The sequence below is a fragment of the Pipistrellus kuhlii genome, unplaced genomic scaffold (assembly GCF_014108245.1).
Source record: "Pipistrellus kuhlii isolate mPipKuh1 unplaced genomic scaffold, mPipKuh1.p scaffold_m20_p_2, whole genome shotgun sequence".
Taxonomy (NCBI): domain Eukaryota; kingdom Metazoa; phylum Chordata; class Mammalia; order Chiroptera; family Vespertilionidae; genus Pipistrellus; species Pipistrellus kuhlii.
In genome coordinates, this window is record NW_023425515.1 from 46,658,717 (window position 1) to 46,684,722 (window position 26,006).

Here is a 26,006-nt window from a genome sequence, read left to right on the forward strand (position 1 = left end):
TGTGTTAGCTTGCTTGCCTGAAAGTTCTACAAGAAGAATTTACCTCAACCTTCCAAGTCTAATCAATGGGGTACTATTTAGAGTGACCATATAGTTTATCTCCAAAGCAAGACACCTTGGAAGGAGAAAGAGGACACTGTAAATAATCATGTCTGCATAATAGGCACACAGTGGGACATTCTCAAGCAAATAGAGACTCTTAGGGAATATGTGGTGATCTTATTATTTGAAAGGAAATCTTCAAAGATAAATATGAAGAACACACAGAGCACAATCTTGGAAGTAGGTTAAGAGTAAGAAAATTAGTTGCTATATCAGCCCATAAGTTTATAGGTTTGGGAAAACTTTAAATTTGAGCAATGATACCCTAAATTTTTGTTGAGAGACATAAAATAGCTTTTCTTTCCTATACAGTTAGTATATGGGAGTATCAGAGTGATATGCAGTTGCTAAAAAGCCAGCTCTAATGGCCTTAGTCAAGAAAACATTGCAATTCAGGCTAAACCACATATATACAGGGACAACTTTAAATTTGATTATTTAGTACTTAAATTGCTTAAAAACTTAAACTATTACAAATAAAGCACCACATGGCACATTATTCCCTATATCCTCATCTGGATAACTCTTTTCATTTTGCAAATCTCAACTCAATGTACCCTTCTCCTTGAGACCTTTTCTGGTCACCATAGCTAAAGTGACTTGCTGACTTCTGCCATACTCTGTCATATTGTCCTTATACACCCTAGTGGCTTGGGAAAATACAAGATGAAGATTGATAAAATGAGGTAGAAATTATAACTTGAATTTCTCTAAGAAGTTAGATTATTTTAAGGTTCTTTACATTTGCTAGAGATAGAGCTTGTATTTCCAACATCTAGTATAATTAAAAAGCTAGGATCAGCAATTTCAATCAGTAAAAATGAACCAGCTATTCAAGATAAGTATAGTTGCTGCTGGTACTGAAACTAGACAGAAATTTCTCCTAAAGAGTCAATTAATAAAAGACCATGTAAAAAATATTCAACAATACCATAACAGCAAGAAATTATCAGAAACCTTTTTTTAGGGTAGTATGATGACTTATGGACATTGAGTTAAAACAGTGAAGCCAAAATGTATCTCAGACATGGTACTATACTTAAAACACTACTTGGGTCTAGAAAATAACCATCAAGTTATTTTATACCTTCAAAACTAGTTGTTTAAAATTCAGTCATATTATACCAAAAAAAAACAAATGTAAAGCAGTAATTCAGCATCTCAGTTTTCCATCTGTAAATAATGCTTTTTCTATAAAAGATTTGGTTAATTCTGATTAGTTCTAAAAATTGAAAAAATGAAAATGTTAGTGATGACAAAAATGTGGGAAAATAGGAAATATTAGATATTTTTAGTGGAGATAGAAATTAAAAGAACTTAGAACAGTTTGGCAGTACCTATTAAATGCACATATCTTGTTACTCAGATATTCTACTTCTTGGTATTTTGGTAGAGATTCATACATGAGGATCTAAGGATGTTCATAGTACCAACCACTTTATAATAGTGGAAAAATCAACAAAGGGAAATGAATAATATTCATGCAGTGGGATACAACAGCTAGAATGAATAAACTAATATATGTACTAGTTAAGTGTATCCACATTAATAAATCTCAATTATAATGAATGAGTGAAATTGCAAAGCATATATGCAGTATGATACTATGTATGTAAACTTTTAATAACATAAAACAGCCTATACTAGGGGTGTCGAACTCAATCAGAGAAGGGGCCAAAATCTAAAATCCAGCCTAAATCGCGGGCCAAATGGTTTACTGAACAGTCATAAACTGTCATTGTGATGGAAACGCAGCGGAGTGCAGTGATGACAGTGTGGTGCGGGCCACATTGCAAGGCCTGGCGGGACGGATTTGGCCCGCGGGCCTTGTGTTTGACACATGTGGCCTATACATATTTAGTATACATAAAAACATGCATGGGAATAATACATCTGCTTCAGGAGTATACACAGCCAGTAGCCAGTGATTTCCTTTGGGAAGAGTAGGCAGGAAACTGTAGCTTTAATTTTATTTGTAATGTTGTATTTTAATTTAATTTTATTTGTAATGTTGTATTTCTTGCAAATTTATTAAAAACTCAGCCCAGCCGAAGTGGCTCAGTGGTTGAATGTCAACCTATGAACCAGGAAGTCAAGGTTCAATTCCAGGTCAGGGCACATCCCTGGGTTCTTGGCTCAATCCCCAATGTGGGGCACCCAGGAGGCAGTTGATCAATGATACTCTCTCATTGTTGATATTTCAATCTCTCACGCTCCCTTTCTCTTTGGAGTCAATAAAAATATTTTTTAATTAAAATAACCACATCCTCAGCCTAGCTGAAAAACTGATAATAACCAAACTTCAAATTACTAGTAAATTGAAAAGTAAACAACAAATCACAGTAAGCTGTTTCTTGTGCAAACTCTGTGGAGAAGAAGAAAATTAGAAGTTCCACAAATTAGAAATATTAAAATTAATAATCAGCTCACAATGCAAGAAAAATCTATAGATTGTTAGAAAATTAAAAACAAAAGGCTCAGACAACTGGAAATTTTAAAACCATCTGTTAACTCTTGGATGAAAGAGAAAATACAGAATTTCTTAAAAATAATAATGAAATGGTACATATCAGAATTCATAGGATACATTTAAAACCATGATTAAAGGAAAATTTACTACCTTAAAACTTTTTCAAACACAAAAAAATAAACTAAATCCCAAGTCACATAGTATAAATAAAAGTGCAAATTATGTGGTATGCTGAGAAATAATAAGGTCAGAGAAGAAACTAGTAAAAAGAAAACAAAAACAATAGATTAAAATCTGGATTTTTACAAGATCAGTGTCATTGATAAAACTTTTAATAAATCTGTATTGTTCAGATTATTACAATTGTTTCTTCTTTTTCTCCCAATAGCTCCCCTTCACCCAGTTCCCACCCCATCTTCTCCCCTTACCTCCCTGCCACTGTCCTCATCCATAGGTGTAAAATTTTTGTCCAGTCTCTTCCTGCACCCCCCACACAGCTTTCCTCCTGAGAATTATCAATCCACTCCCATTCTATGCCCCTGATTCTATTATATTCACCAGTTTATTCTTTCCCTCAGATTTTTAATTCACTTGATTTTTAGATTCACTTGTTGATAGATATGTATTAGTTGTTCATAATTTTTATCTTTACTTTTTTCTTCTTCTTCCTCTTCTTAAAGAATACCTTTCAGCACTTCATATAATAGTGGTTTGGTGGTAATGACCTCCTTTAGCTATTCTTGTCTGTGAAGTTTTTTATCTGACCTTCAATTCTGAATGATAACTTTCCTGAGTTGAGTAATCTTGGTAGTAGGTTCTTGCTATTCATCACTTTGAATATTTCTTGCCACTCCTGTCTGGCCTGCATAGTTTCTATTGAGAAATCAGCTGATATTCGTATGGGTGTTAATTAACTGTTTTTTTTTTTTGCTGCTTTTAATATTCTCTTTTTGTCTTTTGCCCTTGGCATTTTAATTATGATGTGTCTTGGTGTGGTCTTCTTTGGATTCCTTTTGTTTGGGATTCTCTGCACTTCCTGGACTTGTAAGTCTATTTCTTTCACCAGGTGGGGGAAGTTTTCAGTCATTATTTCTTCAAATAGGTTTTCAGTATTTTGCTCTCTCTCTTCTTCCGGCACCGCCATAATTCTGATGTTGATATGTTTGAAATTGTCCCAGAGGCTTCTTACACTATCTTCAAATTTTTGGATTCTTTTTGCTTTTTGCTTTCTAGTTGAGTGTTTTTTGCTTCTTTGTATTTCAAATCTTTGACTTGATTTTTGCATTCCTCTAGTCTGCTGTTGGGTCTCTGTATAATATTTTTTATTTCAGTCAGTGTATGTTTAATTTCATGTTAGTCCTTTTTCATATCCTCAAGGGTCTCATTGAATTTATTAGCCTTCTTTAGGAAACTCTTGAAAAACCTTATAACTATGGTTTTTGAACTCTATATCCAGTCTTCTGTTTTCCTCATTTCTTTTGTTTGTGATCTTTTTCTTTGTCTCTACATTTTTGCTGCTTCCCTGAGTTAATAGGGTGGCTTTGTGTGCTAGGTGTTCTATATGGCCAAGTGGGTCCGCCTCCCAGTTACCTAAGGTGGACACTCTTGGTGCACCCCTTTGTGGACTGTGTATACAGCGTTGTTGTAGTTAAGTCTTGGTTGTTGTTGGTGTCACTGGGAGGAATTGACCGCCAGGCCAATTGGCTGTGAGGACCCGCTTTGTCTATAATGGAAGAACTGCTGCTCTGGAGATATGCTTATGGGGCAGGACATGCTTCAGTGGGGCTTTGGTGCTCACTGAGTCTGCCTCTTGAATGTGTCATTTATGGATGTGAGTAGTTGAAATCTGGTGTCATCTCACACTGACCACTAGATACGCTAGCTTCTGGATCTCTCAGCTGCTGTCTGAGGCCACCCATCAGGAGCTACAGCAAGAACTATAGTTTTCTTCTCTTCGCTTGGGGTTTGGAGGTTTTGGAGCTGTCTGACCTGAGCTGCAGTTTGTTTGGTTAAGCTGTGATAGGGAAGTCCATTTATATGCAAAAGCTGCTACATGGAGCTGAGGTGGGTTTGTAGATTGTGTGAGGTAGAGTCTCAGGGAGTCACTAGGCTAATGCATGGGAAACAGCAATGGCTGCCAGTCAGCCGTCTCTGCATCTACAAGTTTCTAAGTCCCCGCATCCAGTGCCCCAGTGCAGTAAACAATGATTGCTGGGTGCACCTCTTCAGGAAAGCCGCCTTCACTTTCCAACCCAATGGCAGACAGTCCAGCTTCTCCCTGTAGGAGTTTGGTTCCCCAGCATCTCCCCAGAAACGAGTTCAGAGTGATCAGGAACTTGTTTCCCTTTGGGTTGAAAGAAGCCTCACACCCAGACACCCACCACCAGCCCTATTTGCGCACCTTATACCTCAGCTTTTCAGCACTTGTGCGCATCTCAATGCTCTTTTCTCTTTCCTTGTACATGTAGAAGTTCCACTCAGCCAGCTTTCCTGTGGTTCTGGGTGATAAACCTTTTCTCTTTTAGTTGTAGTTTTGAAATTGTTGTGTGAGGCAGCAGTTTAGGTGTTTACATATGCTGCCATCTTGTTTTCTCATCTCATTGATAAAACTTTAAACAGACTCAGATTACCAATATCAGGAATGAGAGAAGTGACAGAATCTACAAATGTTAAAGGGAAAAAATCAGAGGATATTAGAAACAACTTTTTACCACTAAGTAATTTAGATGAAATGAATAAATTCCTAGGAAGAAATAAAGCTCACTCAAGTAGAAATAGAATATTTGAATAGCCCTCTGCTTCAATAAAATTGATTTTTACTTAAAAATCTTCCACAAAGAAAACCCTAGGTCTAGATGGCTTCACTAATAAATTCTATAAACATTTAAGGAAGAAATAATACCCATTTTGTACGTAAAATTTAAAAGGTGGGAACACTTTCTGAGAGTCCAGCATTACCTAGATTTCAAAACTTGACAAGACATTACAAAAAAATGGCAGACTGATATATTCCTCATGAATATAAATGCAGAAATTCTAAACAACAGGTTAGCAAATTGAGTCTAATAATGTATAAAAACTAGGGGCCCGGTGCATGAAATTTGTTCGGGAGGAGGGAGGAGAAAGGTCCCTCATTCTGACTGCACTCTCTCCAATTTGGGAGCCTTCAGGGGATGTCCTACTTATGGCTTAGGCCTGCTCACCATCATCTCCTTTCTGACTTGCTGCCACAGGGGCAAGCAGGGTCCTGCTGTCTGCTCGCTCGCTGTGGGGGCCATTCTTGCTCCATCTCTAGCCGTTTGCATGCACAATGGCCCAGAGGGCCTAAGTCCGGGGGATGTCCCTGCCCCTCCCCCAGTTCCACACCTGAGTGTATAAACCCGGAGTGGCCGGAGGGTTGTTCTGGGACCTCAGCCACTCTGGGCCTATACGCAGATCTACAGGCTCAGAGCGATCTGGATCCCAAGAACGTCTGTCCCTGGGATGCAGGCCGCTTGATGCTGGTGCGCACCCAAGCGCACCACCCTAACCCAGAGGCTCCGTGCTTGCATATGCAAATTAACCTGCTATTTTTGGGTTAATTTGCATACTCCTGATTTGCTGGTGGTCATTGCAGAGATATAGTCAATTTGCATATTTTTCTTTTATTAGTGTAGAGGGTAATATGTCATGATCAAGTAGCATTTATTCAAAGAATGCAAGAGACAGTTAAATATTAGAAAATCAGTCAATGTAACTAATAAAGAAAAACCATCTGATCACTTGCTTAGTTCAGGAAAAGCATTTGACAAAATCAGCGTCAATTCCTTTTTTTTTTTCCTTTTTTTTTTTCTTTTATTACAGAGAGGAAGGGAGAGGGATAGAGAGTTAGAAACATTGATGAAAGAGAAACATTGATCTGCTGCCACCTGCACACACATCCCTACTGGGGATGTGCCCACAGCCAAGGTACATGCCCTTAGCCGGAATCGAACCCGGGACCTTTCAGTCCGCAGATGGACACTCTGCCACTGAGCCAAACCGGTTTCAGCTGAAATTTCTTTTGAGAGCCAAATTTTTTAAACTTCTTTTAATGCCACTTCAAAATAGACTCACCCAGGCAATGGTATTTTGTGGAAGAGCCACACTCAAGGGTCCAAAGAGCGGCATGTGGTTTTTTTTAAGCTACTAGAACTAAATAATAAGTTTAGCAAGATTTAAGGATACAAAAATCAGTTGCATAGGAGAAACCAAGATGGCGGCATAGGTAACCACCTAACTACAGCCTCACACAACAATTTCAAAAAATACAACTAAAATATAAAGTGGACATTATCCAGAACTACAGGAAAGTTGCCTGACTGGAAATTCTACAATGAGAAGGAAAGAGAAAACCAGAAGAAAAACCAGAGGAGCTGTAAAAGCCTAAGGTATGGAGACACGTTGTGTGTGTGGAGAGGACAGAGCCGGAGAGGAGGGGCGGCTGAGTGCCTGGCTAGCGGGAAGGAGATAAAAGCACCAGACTGTGCTGAATTCCAGTTCTGACACCACTGAACCCCAGTTCTGAGTGAGACCCTGGGGACCCAGACACATACAGAGGGAATCTGGGCTGTAAGGCAGAAGCTCAGGGGAGCGGTGAAAGGCAGAGCCCCCAAATCGCACACATTTTGCGCGGAGGACAGACTGTTGATTGAGCCGCTGGATTGCCCTTGCGGGAAGGAGACATAAGCTCTAGACTGCTCTTAACCCCACTTCCAACTGCACTGAACCCCAATTGCAGGCTCGTTGGGGGAGAGACTAGACTGTCTGGTAGCAGGCGAAACTCTAGGTCACCTTTCTCTCAGAGGTGCTTGCAGCGAGTACCAACGGATATTGAGGAACACTGAGACTCAGGAACCTCATAGGGCGGGGCTTACCAGAAGCCAAGGCTGTAGGCTCCACCCTGAAACTCCGCCCCATCCAAGCTGAACACAGAGGCTCTTGCAGTTTTCCAAGTCTAGTCGAATAAGGCTGTCTCCTGGTATAGATACAGCTGATCCTCCCACCCTACCAACTCAAGGAAGCAGCGAAAATGCCAAGACAAGGAAACAGATCACAAACAAAAGAAATGGAGGACAAAAAGCAACTAGATATAGAGTTAAAAACCACACTTACAAGGTTTATCAAGAATCTCCTAGAAAAGGCCGATAAAATAAACAAGACCTATGAAGATATGAAAGGGGATCAACTAGAAATAATAAAGGATAAACTAGAAATAAAGAATACATTGTCTGATATTATACAGTCCTAAAATATTATACAGAGTCCTAAAAACAGAATGGAAGATTGTAAGAATCAAGTCAAAGATTTGGAACACAAAGAGCCAGAGGACACTCCTCCGCAGAAGTAAGAAGACAAGAGAATCCAGAAAGTTGAAGATAGTGTAAGAAACCTCTGGGACAACTTCAAGCGAGCCAACATCATAATTATGGGCTGTCCCAGAAGATGACAGAGAGCAAGATACTGAAAACATATTGAAAGAAATAGTGACAGAAAACTTCCCCCACCTGGGGAAAGAAATAGACTTACAAGTCCAGGAAGTGCACAGAACTCCAAACAAAAGGAATCCAAAGAGGACCACACCAAGACACAACATAATTAGAATTCCAAGAGCAAAAGACAAAGAATATTAAAAGCAGCAAGAGAAAAGCAGGTAGTTACCTATAAAGGAGCACCCATACGATTGTCAGCTGATTTCTCAACAGAAACCATGCAGGCCAGAAGGGAATGACAAGAAATAGTCAAGGTGATGAATAGCAAGAACCTATAGCCAAAAATACTCTACCCAGCAAAGCTATCACTCAGAATCGAAGGCCAGATAAAGAGCTTCACAAATAAAATAAAAAAAGCTAAAGGAGTTCACTTCCAAACCAGAATTATATGAATTGCTGAAAGGGGTTCTTTAGGAAGAAGAAGAAAATAAAGATAAAAATTATGAACAACAAATATGTAATTATCAATAAGTGAATCTAAAAACCAAGGGAATTAAAAAATCTGATGAACAATATTAACTGTTGAATATAATAGAATCAGAGGTATGGAAGGGGAGTGGACTAACGATTCTTGGGGGTGCGGGAAGAGACTGAACATAAACTGTGCACCTATGGATGAGGACAGTGGGGGTTGGGGAAAGGGCAGAGGGTGGGGTGGGAACCTGGTGGAGGGGGAAAAAATGAGGAACTTTTGTAATAATATGAACAATAAAGATTTATTTTTTAAAAATCAGTTGCATTTCTATATACCAGACCAATCATAAATTGAAATTTGAAAAACATTATATACTGTGACATCAAAAAATATTAAATACTTAGAGATAAAGCTGACAAAAGATATTGAGACCCATACAATGAAAACTCCAAAGCATTGCTCAGAGAATTAAAGACCTAAATAAATGGAGAGATACACCATGTTCATGAATTGAAGACTCAATATTGCAGAGCTGTCCATTCTGTCTAAGCTAATATATATATATATATATATATGAACACAACCCCAATTAAAAACATCAGCCAGCTTTATTAAGGGACTTGACAAGTCAAATTGAAGTTTATATGAGAAGCAAGTACAATACAAAAAAGCTATAAGGGATTCTAGCCCTATCATATTAAAATATATTGTAAAGTCTTCTTAATTAAAACCTAGTATAGTACTGTCATATGAATAGACAAACAGACCAGTAGAATAGAAAAGAGAGTCCAGGCAATACCCAAATATATATGAAAATATAGTATACTAGAGGCCTAGTGCATGAAATACAGGGGCAGGGAGGTCCCTCGGTCTGGCCTGCACCCTCTCACCTGCAGGTGGACATCCCCCTTGCAGTCAGAGGTCCCTCTCACAATCCAGGACCCCTCACTCCTTACCACCCGCCTGCTCGCTGCTCCTTAGCGATGCCACAAAGGTAGAGAGGCTTCCAGCACCACCACTGCATTCACCTGATTTCTGGCTAACCCGGGTTCTCCCGGTGAGAGCACACTGACCAACAGGGGGCAGCTCCTGCATTGAGCATCTGCCCCCTGGTGTTCAGTGCACATAATAGCTACCGATTGTTCTGCCATTTGGTCAATTTGCATATTAGGGTTTTATTATATAGGATGTTGAAGGTGCAATCTCCACTCACCAGGGCTTTTAATAAAAGACTTTTGGGTAAATAGTGCTGGGACGACTAGAAAAAATTTAGTTAATTAATTTAAAACCACACTTCACACTATACACAAACATTGGCTGTGATACAATTGACAGAAGAGAATATAACCTAGTCATAGTGCAAGTATTTAACTATGAATTGAAATTTGGATCCAATAAAATTCTGATAAATTTGACCACATTAAAAATAAAAATGGGGCCGAAACCGGTTTGGCTCAGTGGATAGAGCGTTGGCTTGGGGACTGAAAGGTCCCGGGTTCGATTCCGGTCAAGGGCATGTACCTTGGTTGCCCGCACATCCCCAGTGGGGGGGTGTGCAAGAGGCAGCTGATCGACGTTTCTCTCTCATCAATGTTTCTAACTCTGTCCCTCTCTCTCCCTCTCTGTAAAAAATCAATAAAATATATTTTAAAAAATAAAAATAAATAAATAAAATAAAAATGGTACTTAGCAAAAAAAAAAATTTTTCCAAAAACTATTGGAAAACACTGTTACCAAAATCAAAAAGCAAGTGACAGAGAAAAAAATTTCAAGCAAGGGGCTGCTATTTTAAATACATAAAGAACTCTTAAAAGTTAAAGAAATAGAGACCAAAAATCTAATAAAATAATAGAAAAAAGATATGAATACACAATTCACACAAAAATTAGATATATTAATAATAAATTACTAATGAGATTGGTTAGCTACAGAGGAAGGGGTGGAAAAGGATGGGAGATGGAAATGAGTTGAAAGGATGAAGGGTGACATTTCTTCAAGAATACCTTTTTATATAATCTTGACTTTTAGAACTATGTTAACATTTTATACATTTTTTTTAAAAAAAGGAAAGTTGAGAGAAATGAAAAATGACATACAAACAGGAACTAAATTAACTATATTTCAAACAAATCACTGCATTAAAGAGGGGAGGGGAAAAGAAGAGAGTCTTAATCACAATAATCCTGAATTACAGGCTAAATACAAAAATATCTGTAAGTAAATATTGAACTCTTTTCTTTTTCAGAGTGGTATGAGTTAACAGTCATGAAACTACTGTATATTCTAGAATTGAGCAAATTAATATATTGACAATAATGAGAGCCAGGTTTCTTAACGTATTTTCATTCCTTTTTAAATGTAATATTTGAGAATGGAAAATTAATTATCATAGTCATTCATTGTCTTTATTTAATTTGCTAACAATGACAAGTTAGCTTAAATTGAAAATGTTCCAAAAATATAATTCTGATTCTGTACGTATAGGAAATATATCTTTGATATTATTGAAAATATTTGTTTCATTTGTTTTTCTTCTTTATTTCCTCTATTATAGGGCAAACACTGTATCCTCGATGTGTCCGGAAATGCCATAAAGAGATTACAGATTGCACAACTTTACCCAATCTCCATTTTTATTAAGCCCAAATCTGTGGAAAATATCATGTAAGTGAAATAAGACATAGGCTCTAAGTAGAGTTTCAGTCTCTATCATTTATTCATTTAGGTAATTTACTTAAACTCCCTATATCTTAGTTTCTTTATCTGTAAAATGGAGAAATTAATAGTATACCCACCTCTTTGGATTGTTGTGAAGATAAAATAAGCACTCTGTGATATAAACTATCATCATCATCACCAATATTAATATACTTAAGTATAAGGGAACATGTATTAGAATTTTAAATTTAAATAGTCACATTTGGCTAATACCTACTGAATTTAGCAGCAGTACAGCTCTGAGTAACCATTAAGAAATAAAATGCTGTATAATAGAGGGCAAGAAATACAATTTAAATAAAAACTAAAAGAAGAGAGAAAAGTGCAGACAAAAACATAATAATATTATAGGCGAGGCAAAAAGAATACAGATAGTAATATAGTATAGATGAACTCAAATATTTCATCAATTAAATGATAGACTAAAGAGTCCAGTTAAAGAAAAAGATCATCAGAATGGATAAAGAAAAAACAACTGTCTTGCTTTTACAGAAGAGGAAAAAAATTTTTTCCTTCTACTCTTCTAGGTGCTAAGCATGTCTCTGTAACAAAAGACAGATTAACAAAAGAAAAGCTTACAGATTAATTTTTTCATGGCATAGAAGCCTTCATAAGGAAATGAAGAGCCAAAGAAATGCTTAAACCTGAACATTTTTATACTAGGTTTGACAAAGAGCAGAAAGTCACAGGAAAATGTGATAGGACCATAGGATATGAGCTAAGTTTACTAACTAGAGGAAACTTACCAAGGCCTGTTCATTCAAATTCCTCTTAGCATCCCTTCAGGAATGCTGCTTTTCTCCAGCTATAGGGAGGTCATTTCTCACATGAGGATCTTATGAGCTACTTCAGGGGTAGGTCAGAGTTCTTCCTGCACCTGTCATTTTTTAAATTTCTTTATCTTAATATATGCAGTATGCCAAGGTACCATATTTTGTGATAGTGTGTATGAAACCTCTCACCTATATGTTGCTTTCATAAGGCACACCTTAAATATTAAGCTATAGAAAGGACAAATGTAAGAGAATAGAAAAAAGATATACCCTGCAAAAATTAAAGGCAAGCTGGATTATATTTCTATATCAAAGTAAAGTTTAAAGCAAGAAGTATTTTTTTTAATATATTTTTATTGATTTTACACAGAGAGGAATTGAGAGGGATAGAGAGTTAGAAACGTCGATGAGAGAGAAACATCAACCAGCTGCCTCTTGCACCCCCCCCCCCCCCCCCCCCACTGGGGATGTGCCCTCAACCAAGGTATGTGCCCTTAACCGGAATCGAACCTGGGACCTTTCAGTCCGCAGGCCGACGCTCTATCCACTGAGCCAAACCGGATTCGGCTAAAGCAAGAAGTATTAATAGAGATATAAAAGAGCAATTTTACAAAAATAAAAGTTTCTATAGGAAGATCTACTAGACATTTATTTGCATTTAATAGCCCAGTTTCTAAATATATAAAGCATAAATATACAACTGTATAGGAAAAGAAAAATCCCACAATCATAGTGGGAGAACTTAACACATCAGTCAGAAAGTAATGGAATAAGAAAACAAACAGAAAATCACTAAGAATATAGAAACAGCACATATTTCAAATTTTACCTTACATATGTAGAACATTACACTTGACATCAGCAAAATTTACACATTTATATGAAGTGTGCATAAAATGACCAAAACTAATCTTATGCTAAGCTACAGAATACGAGATTGATCGAAACTGGTTTGGCTCGGTGGATAGAGCATCGGTCTGCGAACTGAAAAGTCCCAGGTTCGATTCTGGTCAAGGGAATGTATACTGGTTGCGGGCACATCTCCAGTAGGGGGTGTGCAAGAGGCAGCTGATTGATGATTCTCTCTCATCGATGTTTCCAACTCTCTATCCCTCTTCCTTCCTCTCTGTAAAAAATCAATAAAATATATTTTTTTTAAAAAGAATACGAATGATTGAAAACAAATATTCTCTGGCCATTATGAAATTAAAACAGAAATCTGGCCATTGTGAAATTAAAACAGAAATCTGGCCATTGTGAAATTAAAACAGAAATCAACAAGGTCACTAGAAAATTCCCATATATTTGGGGATTATGCATTATACTTCTGCATGGGTCAAAAAGAAATCAGCCTAAATTAATAAATGTTTTGAACTAAATGTTAATGAAATTGTCAAGTAAATAAATTTGGAGGATCTAGCAGCCTTGCTTATGGAAATCTACAACTGTAAGTATTAGGAAAGAATGCTGGAAGTCAAATATTAGGAATAAGTGTTGAAAATCTAAGATCTTGAGAAATTAGAAAAACACCAGACAATTAAACTCAAAGAAGGTAGAACTTAATGAAATAGAAAACAAAATTATGATAGAGAGGATCAACAAAACCAAAAATGTTGTCTTTGAAAATACTATAAAATGTTAATAAGAAAGATTAAGGAAAGAAAATAAAGAAGGCATAAATAATACAAGGAATTAAAGTGGGAATATCATTACACATTCAATAGACTTTAAAAAGGTTAGCACAGGCAATCAATGAGCAAAGGACTTGGACACTTCACAAAAGGCGATATCCAAATAATCAGTAAACATGAGATATGGTGATCAATTAATCATGGAAATGTATGTTAAAACCAGTGTCATAATCTACCACCCAGACGCTGAAAGAAAATGTCAAATGTTGGCAAGTATATAGAGCAACTGAAACTCATAACACTGTTAAGAGTATAAGTTGATACTTCCACATTTGTAAACTGTTCATAGTATCTCCTAAAGCTGGACATACACATAATTTAAGAACTAGAATCTCATTCCTAGATATGTACTCAATAAAAAATGTTTACATTGATGTTTCTCCCTCTCCCTCTCCCTCTCCCTCTCCCTCTCCCTCTTCCTTCCTTTCTAAAATCAAAGATATACACTGAGTGGCCAGATTATTATTATCTCTGAATGCATAATAGCCTGGCCATTGTGTGTGTGTGGGGGGGGGGGGGGGGCCCAGTGCATGAATTTGTGCATGGGTGGGGAGGGGACCGCCCATGTCCCCTCCCCTTGGTCAGCCTGGCCAGGGGGAAGGGACATAGGCGGTTGGCCAGCCTGCCTGCTGGTCAACGGAATAATTCGCATATTAACCTTTTATTATATAAAATATACTCTTGAGTGGCCAGATTATTATGCATTCAGAGATCATAATAATCTGGCCACTCTGTATTTTTTTTAAAAAGAATATCCTGCCGAAACTGATTTGGCTCAGTGGATAGAGCATCAGCCTGCAGACTGAAGGGTCCCAGGTTTGATTCCAGTCAAGGGCACATACCTTGGTTGCGGGCACATCCCCAGTAGGGGGTGTGCAAGAGGCAGCTGATTGATGATTCTCTCTCATCTATGTTTCTAACTCTCTATCCCTCTCTCTTCCTCTCTGTAAAAAATCAATAAAATATATTTATCAAAATAAAAAAATCCTACTAAAGAAAAACACTTTTTAAAAAGTAATAAATAAAAATAAAAGGTTTTTAAAAAATTAGAGAAAACTTACTTTATTTTTTTCATATATTTTATTGATTTTTTTACAGAGAGGAATAGAGTCAGAAACATCGATGAGAGAGAATCATCGATTAGCTGCCTCCTGCACACCTCCCACTGGGGATGTGCCCGCAAACAATGTACATGCCCTTGACCAGAATCAAACTTGGGAACTTTCAGTTCACAGGCCGATGCCCTAACCACTGAGCAAAATGGGTTTAGGCGTAAACTGTTACTTTATTAACTAAGTTTATGTATATTCTAAATCCCTTCTTGTCATTTCAACAGTCTTCACAGTGCCTTCACCAGGAGTAGATTCCATCTCAATAAATCACTTTCTTTGTTCATCCATATGAAGCAACTCCTCATCCATTCATTTTATCATGAGATTATAAAAGGAGAAAGTTTTATTGTACAATAATAGTCAGAGACTTCAATTTCCCACTCACAGTAATGGATAGAACAGCCAGACAGAAAATAAGTAAAGAAATGGAGGACTTAAACCACACAATAAATCAGTTAGATCTAATAGACACATACAGAATAATCTACCCAACAACAACAGATTACTGGATGGAGCCAAGGTAGGTTTATAGTTCTTTGTATTGAAAATAATACAAGAATAGCTGTTTTGTGTACTCACAACTATAACCTACTTTTGCCCCATTTTATATACATTCTCATTTGCACATGGGACATTTTCCAGGATAGACCATAGGTGGCAAAATGCCTAAATAGATTTTAAAAGATAAGTATCATGAAAGTATCTTTTCTGATTACAGTAGGTTGAATTTAGATATCAAAAGTAAGACTGGATATCTGACAAAATTGTGGAAATTTACAAACAAGCAGTGGGTCAAAGAAGAAATCACATGAGAAATTAGAAAATATTTAAGAGATGAATGAAAACAGTAACAACATGAAAATGTATGGTACACAGCAAAAGCAGTGTTAACAGTAATTTATAGCTATAAATGCTTACATTAAAAATCAATAAAGCACTAACCAGTGGTCTTCAGTGATTAGAGCATCAGTCCTCACACCTAAGGATCTCAAGTATGATTCCCAGTCAAAGGCATGTACCTAGGTTGTAGATTTACTCCCTGTCCCCAGTTGGGGCACATATAGGAGGCAGCCAATCGATGTGTCCTCACATCAATGGTTCGTGTTCTCTCTCTCTCTCTCTCTCTCTCTCTCTCTCTCTCTCTCTCTCTCTCTCTCTCTCTCTCTTTCTTCTTCTTCTTCTCCTCCTCCTCCTCCTCCTCCTCCTCCTCCTCCTCTCCCTCTCTCCCTCCCTCCCACTCTCCTTCTCTTTCTTCCAGTCTCTTTGAAAAGCAATGGAAAATAAGTATTCTCCAAAAAACAAGAAAATGTCAAATTAACCTAACTATAACTTAAGGACCTAAAAAAAGAATAAAACCCAAAACTAACAGAGGAAGTGAATAAAGATTAGAGCAGAGATCAACAAAATAGAAAACAGTAGAGAAAAATCAGTGAAACCAAAAGTTGGTTCTTCATAAAAATGGGCAAAAAATGACAAACATTTAGCTAGATGGATTAAGGAGGAAAAGAAGACTCAAATTACTAGAATATGAAATGAAACTGGGGACATTACTACTGATTCTACAGAAATAAAATGACTATAAGAGTAATGTTAACAATTGAGCTCCAAAAGAAATGGGTAATTTCTAGAAACATAAAACTTACCAAGACTAAATTACAAAGAAATAGAAAATCTAAATCGACTTATAACTGGTAAGGACACTGAATCATTAACTCCCAACAAAGGAGCGTCCTGAACCAGATATCTTCACTGGTGAATTTTACCAAATATATTTAAAATGTCTAATGCAAATCCTCAAACTTTTCCAAAAAATTGAAGAGAGAATATATCCTAACTCATTCTATGAAGGCAATATTACACTGATACAAAGACACTATAAGGAAAGAAAACTACATTCAAAGTCAACAAAATCAGTTGCATTTCTACACACACAATGAATTATCTGAAAATGAAATTATAAAAAGTTTCATTTATAATAGCATCAAAAAGATTAAAATGCCTAAAATTAACCAAGGTGAAAGATTTGTACAATGAAAACTATGAAACAATGAAGAAGTTAAGACATAAATAAAACACATTCCATATGCATGGATTAGGAAGAAGACTTACTGTTAAAATGTCAAAACTTTTCAAAGCAATCTACAGATGCAATTCAGTGCAGTCCCTTTAAAAAAAAAACAAAAAAAAAACAAAACAGTAAAACGTGAAGACACACTTCCTGATACCAAAATTTACTACAAAGCTATAGTAATCATCACAATGTGATATTGACCTAAAGACAGACATATAGACCAATGGAATGGAATAGAAAGCTCAGAAACCTTCATGAATATAAACAATTGCTTTTTAACAAGGATGCAGGATTATTCAAAGGAGAGGAAAAAAGTCTTTTTCAACAAATGGTGCTGAAAAAACAAACCCACATGCAAAAGAATGAAGTTGGACCCTTATCTAAGCCTTCCACAAAAACTCAAAATGGACCAAGGACCTAAATGTAAGACAATAAAACCTGGGAAAAAGAAATAGGACAAAAGCTTCACAATAGTGGGTTTGGCAGTGATTTCTTAGTTATGACATTAAAGGTGTAGATAACAAAAGTGTCAAAAAAATAGACTTGCCCTGGCCAGGTGACTCACTTGGTTGGAGTGTCATCCCATACACCAGGGAATTACCGTTCAATTCCTAGGACACATACCTAGGTTTTGGGTTTAATCCCTGGTCAGGGCACATACAGGAGGCAGCTGACTGGTGTGTGTGTGTGTGTGTGTCTGTGTTTGTCTCCCCTCTCTCCCCCACCTCCTCTCTCTCCTCTCTTTAATCAATGAAAACATATCCTTGGGTGAGGATTTTTTTTTTAAGATTATACTTCATAAATATTTAAGTTTTTTGTATCAAAAGGCACAATATACAAAGTAAAATGACAACCCACAGAATGGGAGAAAATATTTGCAAATCATATATCTGGTAAAGGATTAATATCCAGAATATATAGAGAACTCCGAAAACTTAATTGGAAAACAACTCAATTCAAAAATGGGTAAAGTGCTTGAATAAACATTTCTCCAAAGAACATATACAAATGAACAATAGTAGCACATGAAAAGATGCTTAACATCACTGTTAGGGAAATACAAATCAAAACTGCAGTGAAATATCACCTCAAACACACACACACACAAGTGCTGGAAGGATGTGGGAAAATTGGAGCTCCTGCGCACCTGTAGGAGTGTAAAATGGTGCAGCCGCTGTGAGAAATAGTATGGCAGTTCTTCAAAAATAAAATAGAAATGCCATACAATGCAATAATTCCACTTCTGAATATATACACACAAAAATTGAAATTAGTGTCTTGAAAAGATATTTGTATACCCACGTTCACAGTAGCATTGGTTCGCAATAGCTAAAATGTGGAAGAAGCCCACGTGTTCAAAGGATGAATGGATAAGCAAATGTGTTATATACATACAAAGGAAGGAAATTCTGCAATATGGTACAACATGGATGAACCTTGCAGACATTATGCTAAGTAAAATAAGCCAATCACAAAAAAGACAAATTCCACTTATCATGGAGTACTTAGAGTTGTCAAAATCCTAGAGATAGAAAGTATAATGGTGGTTGCCAGGGGCTAGGAGGAGGAAAGAGTAGTTATTTTTAACAGGTCTTGTATTTGGTTTTACAAGATGAAAAGAATTACAGGAATGGATGGTGGTGATGGTTTCAACATGAAGGAAGGTACTAATACTCCTGAGCCGTACGTGTAAAAATGGTTTAAAATGGTAGCTTTATATATTTAGTCATGTATATTTTACCACAATTTTTTTAAATTTTTTTTTATTTCAGAGAGGAAGGGAAAGGGAGAGAGAGATAGAATCATCAATGATGAGAAAGAAACATCAATTGGCTGCCTCCTGCACGCCCCACACCAGGGATCGAGCCTGCAACCCGGGCATGAACACTGACCAAGAATCAAACCCTGACCTCCTGGTTCATAGATTGATGCTCAACCACTGAGCAACACCAGCCGAGCCACAATTTTTAATTTCTTTAATCACTGTACCACAGTAACAGATTTTAGGTATAAAAGCATATGATCATTTTAATAAACAGAAAAAACATTCAATAAAATTATCTATTCATGACAGAAACATTTTAAAAACTGAATAGAATGGAATTTTCTTAATCTCATTAAGGTCATCTACAAAATATGAAAGCAAACATCATATTTAATAGTGAAATATTGAAAGTTTTCACTCTTTTAAATAGGAAACTAACTCCCATGTACCCATCATTCAGCTGCAACAATAATTACCATTTATGATCAATCTTGTTTCACTGCCTCCCCCCCAACATCATATGATTTCATCCATATATTTCAATATGTTCTTGAAAGATAGGAATTTCCTATTTAAAAACATCATTATGGCCGAAACCGGTTTGGCTCAATGGATAGAGTATCAGCCTGCAGACTGGAAGGTCCCGGGTTTGATTCCTGTCATGTACCTTGGTTGCGGGCATATCCCCGGTGTGGGGTGTGAAAGAGGCAGCTGATCGATGATTCTCTCTCATCGATGTTTCTAACTCTCTATTCCTTTCTCTTCCTCTCTGTAAAAAATCAATAAAATATATTTAATAAAAAAAACACACCATTATGTCACACTTAGTAACTCATTAAATATCATCAGTTCAAATTTTCCTGATTGTTTTATAAGTTTTGTGTATGTTTTTCAATTTGTTTGAATCAAGTTCTAAATTGTCATGAAGAGACCTTACTTGGAACTTGATTCAAACATATCTTTTTCCCCCTGTTTATTTATTGAAGAAACTAAATAATTTCTTCTGTAGCTTTTCCCAGACTATATTTTTCTAATTGCCTTATTATAGTGTTGTTTAATGTTTATGTCCCCTTTATCATCTATGAATTGGTAGGAGATCTGTAAGTCATATTTAGATATGAAGTTTTTACCAAAATCTAAACTGTTGAATCTTAATTTTTTTGGCTGCCTTGAGCCAATGCAAGGATGTGTTAAAAACCCTTCTGTCATTCCTAGTATAAAGCTACATATCCAGTGACTGAATCTAGTTTTTAATGACATTCATTGTCTCAACAGAGCTCAGCTTTTCATGATTTTGTTTTTATGTCTTCTCTCCTTTGTCATCTTTCTTCAAAAAATATTATAATGTAATTACAAATTTCTAAATTTATTTGCATAGGGAAATGAATAAGCGACTAACAGAAGAACAAGCCAGAAAAACATTTGAGAGAGCCATGAAACTGGAACAAGAATTTACTGAGCATTTCACAGGTTGGCATCATATGTGACAATGCCCTTTATGATAGAATTTTGCTTTGGAGCCATATGAAGTGACCCATTGAAAAGGATTTTGAACTATGCCCACATCTACCAGTAGTAATTGATACTCTCATTTTCAGAATAATACATTTAACCTAGGCAGTGGTGATGAGAACTCTTGAAATTTAGAATTTCTTGTGTTATCGATTAGGATAGCATGTATAAGAATAACTCATACATAACTGGAGAAAAATAGACTCAGATTTTCTTTTTTCTATGAAATTGACTTTTATCCTTTATAAATCTTGATCCATTTTAAAGTATTATTTCTTTAAAAAGAAAAGAATGAGTAGCAATTTCCAAATAATCTCTAATTCATTTTGTCCTTTAAATTACCCCTTAGATATCTTTGAACAGTTTTTTGTCATTATTGTCATTTATTTGTTTGAAATAATGGTAAGTGTATATTTGGTAGTCACACTAAGTACCATAGTGCCATGATAATAATTTCAGACTTACAGAAAAATTGTAAGAGAAGTACCAGCAATTCTTATATACTTTTACTCCTTATTCCCCAAATGTTAACATTTACCACATTTATAATTTTTTCTGAAACATTTAAGAGTAGGTTGCAGACAGATACTCTTTTAGCTCTAAATACTTTAGTGTGTATTTCCCAAATACATAAGAGAAAGAAAAAATTACCAAGTCCCATTTTTTATCAGTTTTTAAAATTAATTTTTTTTTATATTTTACAAATAGGAAAATTAATTAAATGAGCAATTTAACTAAACAATGCACAAATGGTATCACTTCCTGAATGAATAGCTGTTTCTAAGATTTGGCATCTATTATTTCACCAAGAATTATAATGGTGAAGATAGATAATTTAATGGGAGTTTCTGATTTCATTACAGCTATTGTACAGGGCGATACGCTGGAAGACATTTACAACCAAGTGAAGCAAATCATAGAAGAACAGTCTGGTCCTTACATCTGGGTTCCAGCGAAAGAAAAGTTATGAGGACTGATGTTTTTCTGTTCCAGTCTCATTTTCTTTGACATTTCTTTTCCCTTTCTTTTGGAGTCTGTCTTTAATACTCCTTCCATGTTGAATCTTATCCCACTCATCATGGTCTGCAAATCGCACTTATTTTTGCAACCTAGTGTCTCCTTCAAGTTGTAGCATCTGTATTATTTTATATCACTACTGGTTTATGGCCATTTTTCAGAACTGAAAATGGAATGGCCTGACCAGCTATTAAGAATTTGGGAAGATGGGAAAATTGTGGTAAAATTCCTTAATGTTTAAGGGAAAGTAACTTTAAAAGATTTTCAGAAAAGCTTTATATACATTTTTTCAAATTTCAATTTAAATGAAAGAAAAGTGGTTTTAATCAATGATTTAGTAAACTTGGAGCAACAGTGCACGCTTAACTTTAATAGCATGATTTGGCCAATATACTAGTTCTCAAATCCTTTTCTCAATTGATCTGTCTTATCCGAACCAATATTTCATTATAGAAAAATAAGAAAATATATGTTTTTTAATTTCAAAATTAATGTCTAGATTAACTTTCTTAATTTCACAAGGGATATTCATTTTTCATAAGAGTTCTTAAAGTCTATTATTATTTAAGGGCTTTGTGTTTTTCTTTCCAATACATCTGCTAGGGATAACAATGTTTAAATGTTTTTAACATAATTGTGCAACACTATTCTTACAAAAGTTGTCCATATGTAATAAGCATCACATTTCTGAATTGAGGCCAGTTTAGGTGCTAGGGGGAGCTCACCTTTTACAGATAAGGTTGGGAAAATTTCATAGACAAAAGTACAGACAAAGCCAACATTATAGTGGTGATATAGTAATCGTGACCATGGAAAAGGAGTCCAACTCATAGTCTAAACTTTAAACGTATCCTTAGGGGTCAGATTTTAATGAATATTTTACCCACAATAACTGCCTATTTTGTTATAATAAATATATATATATATAAATATATATAAAACTTTCTTTAACTAAACTCTGTAACTATGGGAATTATTTTCTTTACATAGTTGCACACACAAACATATATATTTAAAATATATTTTTTTCTTTTGCCACCTACTCTTTTTGTTTGTTTGTTTTTAATTAAATATTAATTGATTAGACTTTATCTTCCTTAATCATGTGAACTGAAAACATGGGTATGGTGGTTATGGAAAGAAACCTTTAGGGAAATTAGCTTACAAGTAAAAGTATGCATGTTCTCCTCTTTTCTATAAAAGTTTTCAAATGGTTCCTGGTTGGTTTGATTTTGTTTTTGTTACTGTTATTTTTGTCATTGGGTTTGAATTTGGCTGTATGCCTCTCCTTCCAGTTCTCCTTTCATTAATAGGAAAACAGGCCAAAAACCTCGTGTGTGTGAGTGATTTCCCCTTCAGACTGCACACCTTTCATCTCTTGTGGCTGCTTTTCACTAGAGTTGCACAGATCTTCATGATGAACAATTTCAAGAAATTATAGTGAAAGGTAGATATGATTTCAGAAATCAGTTTCTCTGGTGTTTTATATTAATAATATTATTTTGCTTCCATTGCTTTTTTTGGTGGTGTTAATTAAATATGTGTTTTTGACAACCTCCGCATTACAGTTTCTTAAACAATGAGTACTGGTTTGTAAAGAATTATCAACATTATCCATTCCATTTATGAGAAAGAGGAGAACAGCTAATAAACTTTATTGTGAAATCCATATGTTAAATGTGTCTTGAATTTTGAAAGAAAAATATTATTTTGCAAGCTGACATTTCCTTAAAACAGTTTTGGGCATCACATAATTTATAAACAATTCAAGAGCCATTAGGCAAGTTAATCAAAATTTCTTCTGTAGTTTTGATATTGAGTATGTTAACACAATACTGTAGCTGTTATATTAAATATAGTAGATTGGTACCAAACCAAATATACTAAAAAAAAGTATTGTAAAATTATTCAAGAGCCCCAAAAATCACCATATAGCAAGATCCCAGCATAAGACGTTTTGAAGTATTTACTGGTCACATGTTATAAAATATGGAGAGGTTATAAATTTTGCCACTTATGTATTAAAATATATATATTTAGCCCCTACTATGTAAGTTAATGTTTTTGTAAGAAAATACAGTTGACCTTGTAAAAACATGGGTTTTGACTGCCCAAGTTCATTTATATGTGGTTGTTGGTTTTTCCCCCAATAAATACATAGGCAGCCCTCTGTATTCCCAGGTTTCCCATTTTCAGACTCAGCCAACCATGGATTGGGAATCCACAGATGCGGGGAGGGCTGACTGTATATTGTTCTATGCCATTTTATACAAGGGACTTGCAAATCCATGGATTTTGGTATCTATGGGTGGTCCTCCAATACCGAGCGACAACTATAGTTAAATTTGGGGAGAGTCAAAAGTTATATGCAGATTTCCGACTGCACAAGGATTGGGCCTCTTAACTAGCCCTCATGTTCTTCAAGGGTCAACTGTACTAACTTTTGTGCACCTTTCTAGATTGTATAGAATTATAAATTAAAGTACTAATTGCTTAGTACAACTCTGCAACAGCCTCTTTAGTATATTGATATTTATTTAATATAAAGAAGAGAAGAGTTAGTAACCCCACTATAAGGCTTAAGTGAAATCACTTGCCCAAGACGACTTAGCTAGTAAGGAGCAGTGATTGGTATTTGTATCCCAGTCTCTCTGACCCAAGTTCTTTCTAATACATTATGCTGCCGCCTTTTCAGCTCCTACTATGGAAGGCACTGTGACTTAAATTATGAATCGTAATGTAAGTATCTGTGTTTTCCGATGGTCTTAGGCTCTACAGCAGCGGTTCTCAACCTGTGGGTCGGGAACCACAGGTTGAGAACCACTTGCAGGGTCGCCTAAGACCATTGGAAAACACAGATATTTACATAATGATTGGTTAACAGTAGCAAAGTTACAGCTATGAAGTAGCAATGAATATAATTTTATGGTTGAGGGTTACACAACATGAGAAATTGTATTAAAGGGTCGAGTCATTAGAAAGGTTGAGAACCACTAACTTAGATGAAGCCGCTTGTCCAGAATCACATAAATCACACTACTTAGAGAACAGACACATAGGACAAGGCATTCCTATCATAGCTGCAACAACTGTGGGAAACAAGCCACACTAACACTGTCACAGTGACATACAAAGAAAGAACCTCCTAAGAACCAAAATGGGACCGTATCAAGCTATTCTAACTCACAGAGGCTAATACTATTTGAATAATTTATGAAATTTTTTTTTATTTGTAAATGCTGCTTAATATCCTTAAATTGAAAAATTTTAAATGCCTCTTAAATGTGAATATACATCTTTGGTTGCTTTCCTATCCCATATCTGCAAAGGGCTCTTCAAAAAATAATGAAAGCAAATGTGCAGAGCTCGTTTCATCTATACTAATAAAAGGATAATATGCTAATTAGACCCGGGAGACCTTCAAGATGACCTTATGGACAAAGATATGGTGCTGGGGTCAAAGCAGAAGCCATTAGGATCGATCAGGCCTGGAGGGGTGGGTGGTTGGAGGTGATCAGACCAGCGGGGAAGGGAGGAGTTGGGGGCAAGCAGGCCAGCAGGGGGGGCCAGTTGGGGATGAGAAGGCTGGTGGAGGGGGCGCAGTTGGGGGCAAGCAGGCCAGCAGGCAGGTGAGAGGTTTGGAGCCAGTGGTGCTAGATTGCAAGAGGGATGTCTGGCTGTTGGTTTAGGTCCTGATTCCACTTGGATCGGGCCTAAACTAACAGTCGGATATCCCTCAAGGGGTCCCAGAATGGGGAGGGTGCAGGCCAGGCTGAGAGACACCCCCTTTCCATTCATGAATTTCATGCACTGGGCCACTAGTTTTATTTTTATTTTTTTATTGCTTAAAGTATTAAATATATATAGTAGTACATATATCTTCTTCTCTCCCCACCCCCCATTGACCTTTCCCAGCCTTCCCCATCCTCTGTTGCATGCCCTCATCCCACCCCTCCCCCCAGTGTCTTGTATCCATTGGTTGTGCTTATATGCATGCATTCAAGTCCTTTGGTTGATCTCTTTCCTCCCCGCCCCCTCCCCTCCAATACCTCACAGCCTTCCCATTATAATTTTACAGTCTGTTTGGTGCTTTACTGCCTCTGTGTCAATCTTTTTGTTCATCAGGTTATAATGTTCTTTATTTTTCATGAATGAGTGAAATCATGGGTATTTTTCTTTCATTGCCTGGTTTGTTTCACTTAACATAATGTTATCCAAGTCCATCCATGCTGCTGCAAATGGTAAGAATTCCTTCTTTTTTATAGCAGTGTAGTATTCCATTGTATAGATATACCATAGTTTCCTAATCCATTATCTGCTGATGGGCATTTATTGTGCTGCTTTGAACATAGGGGTGCATATATCCTTTCTGATTGGTGTTCTCTCATACAGTGGGTTTTCTTGTTTTGTTGATGGTTTCTTTTGCTATGCAGAAACTTTTCATTTTGATGTAGTCCCATTTGCTTATTTTCTCTTTAGCTTCCATTGCCCTAGGAGCAGTGTCAGTGAAGCAGTTGCTTCAGCATAAGTCTGAGATTTCTCTGCTGTGGACTCCTCTAGTATTTTTTTTTATAATAAATCTTTATTGTTCAGATTATTACAGGAGTTCCTCTTTCCCCCTTCTTCCCCCATAGCTCCCCTCCACCTGATTCCCAACTCCACCCCATGCCCTTACCCCCACCCCTGTCTTCATCCATAGGTGTAAGATTTTTATCCAATCTCTTTCCTCACCCCTCAGACTCCCTTCCCCCTTAGAATTGTAAGTCCAATCCCTTTCTATGTCCCTGATTCTATTATGTTCACCAGTCCATTTTGTTCTTCAGATTTTTTATTCACTTGATTTTTAGATT

The 26,006-nt window shown here is 36.3% G+C and overlaps 1 protein-coding gene across 19 annotated transcripts in view; it reads left to right on the forward strand.

Moving 5' to 3' along the window:
- DLG1 (discs large MAGUK scaffold protein 1) overlaps positions 1 to 22,825 on the forward strand; it is a 246,509-nt gene extending 223,684 nt beyond the window's left edge. For all 19 annotated transcript variants that reach the window (XM_036448105.2, XM_036448104.2, XM_036448107.2 and 16 more), the window contains 3 exons: positions 11,052 to 11,161; positions 20,006 to 20,097; positions 21,003 to 22,825. In XM_036448105.2, coding sequence (XP_036303998.1) covers positions 11,052 to 11,161; positions 20,006 to 20,097; positions 21,003 to 21,109 — 309 coding nt within the window. In that variant the 3' untranslated portion in view covers positions 21,110 to 22,825. The remainder of the gene's footprint in view (positions 1 to 11,051; positions 11,162 to 20,005; positions 20,098 to 21,002) is intronic.
- Positions 22,826 to 26,006: the final 3,181 nt, after the last annotated feature.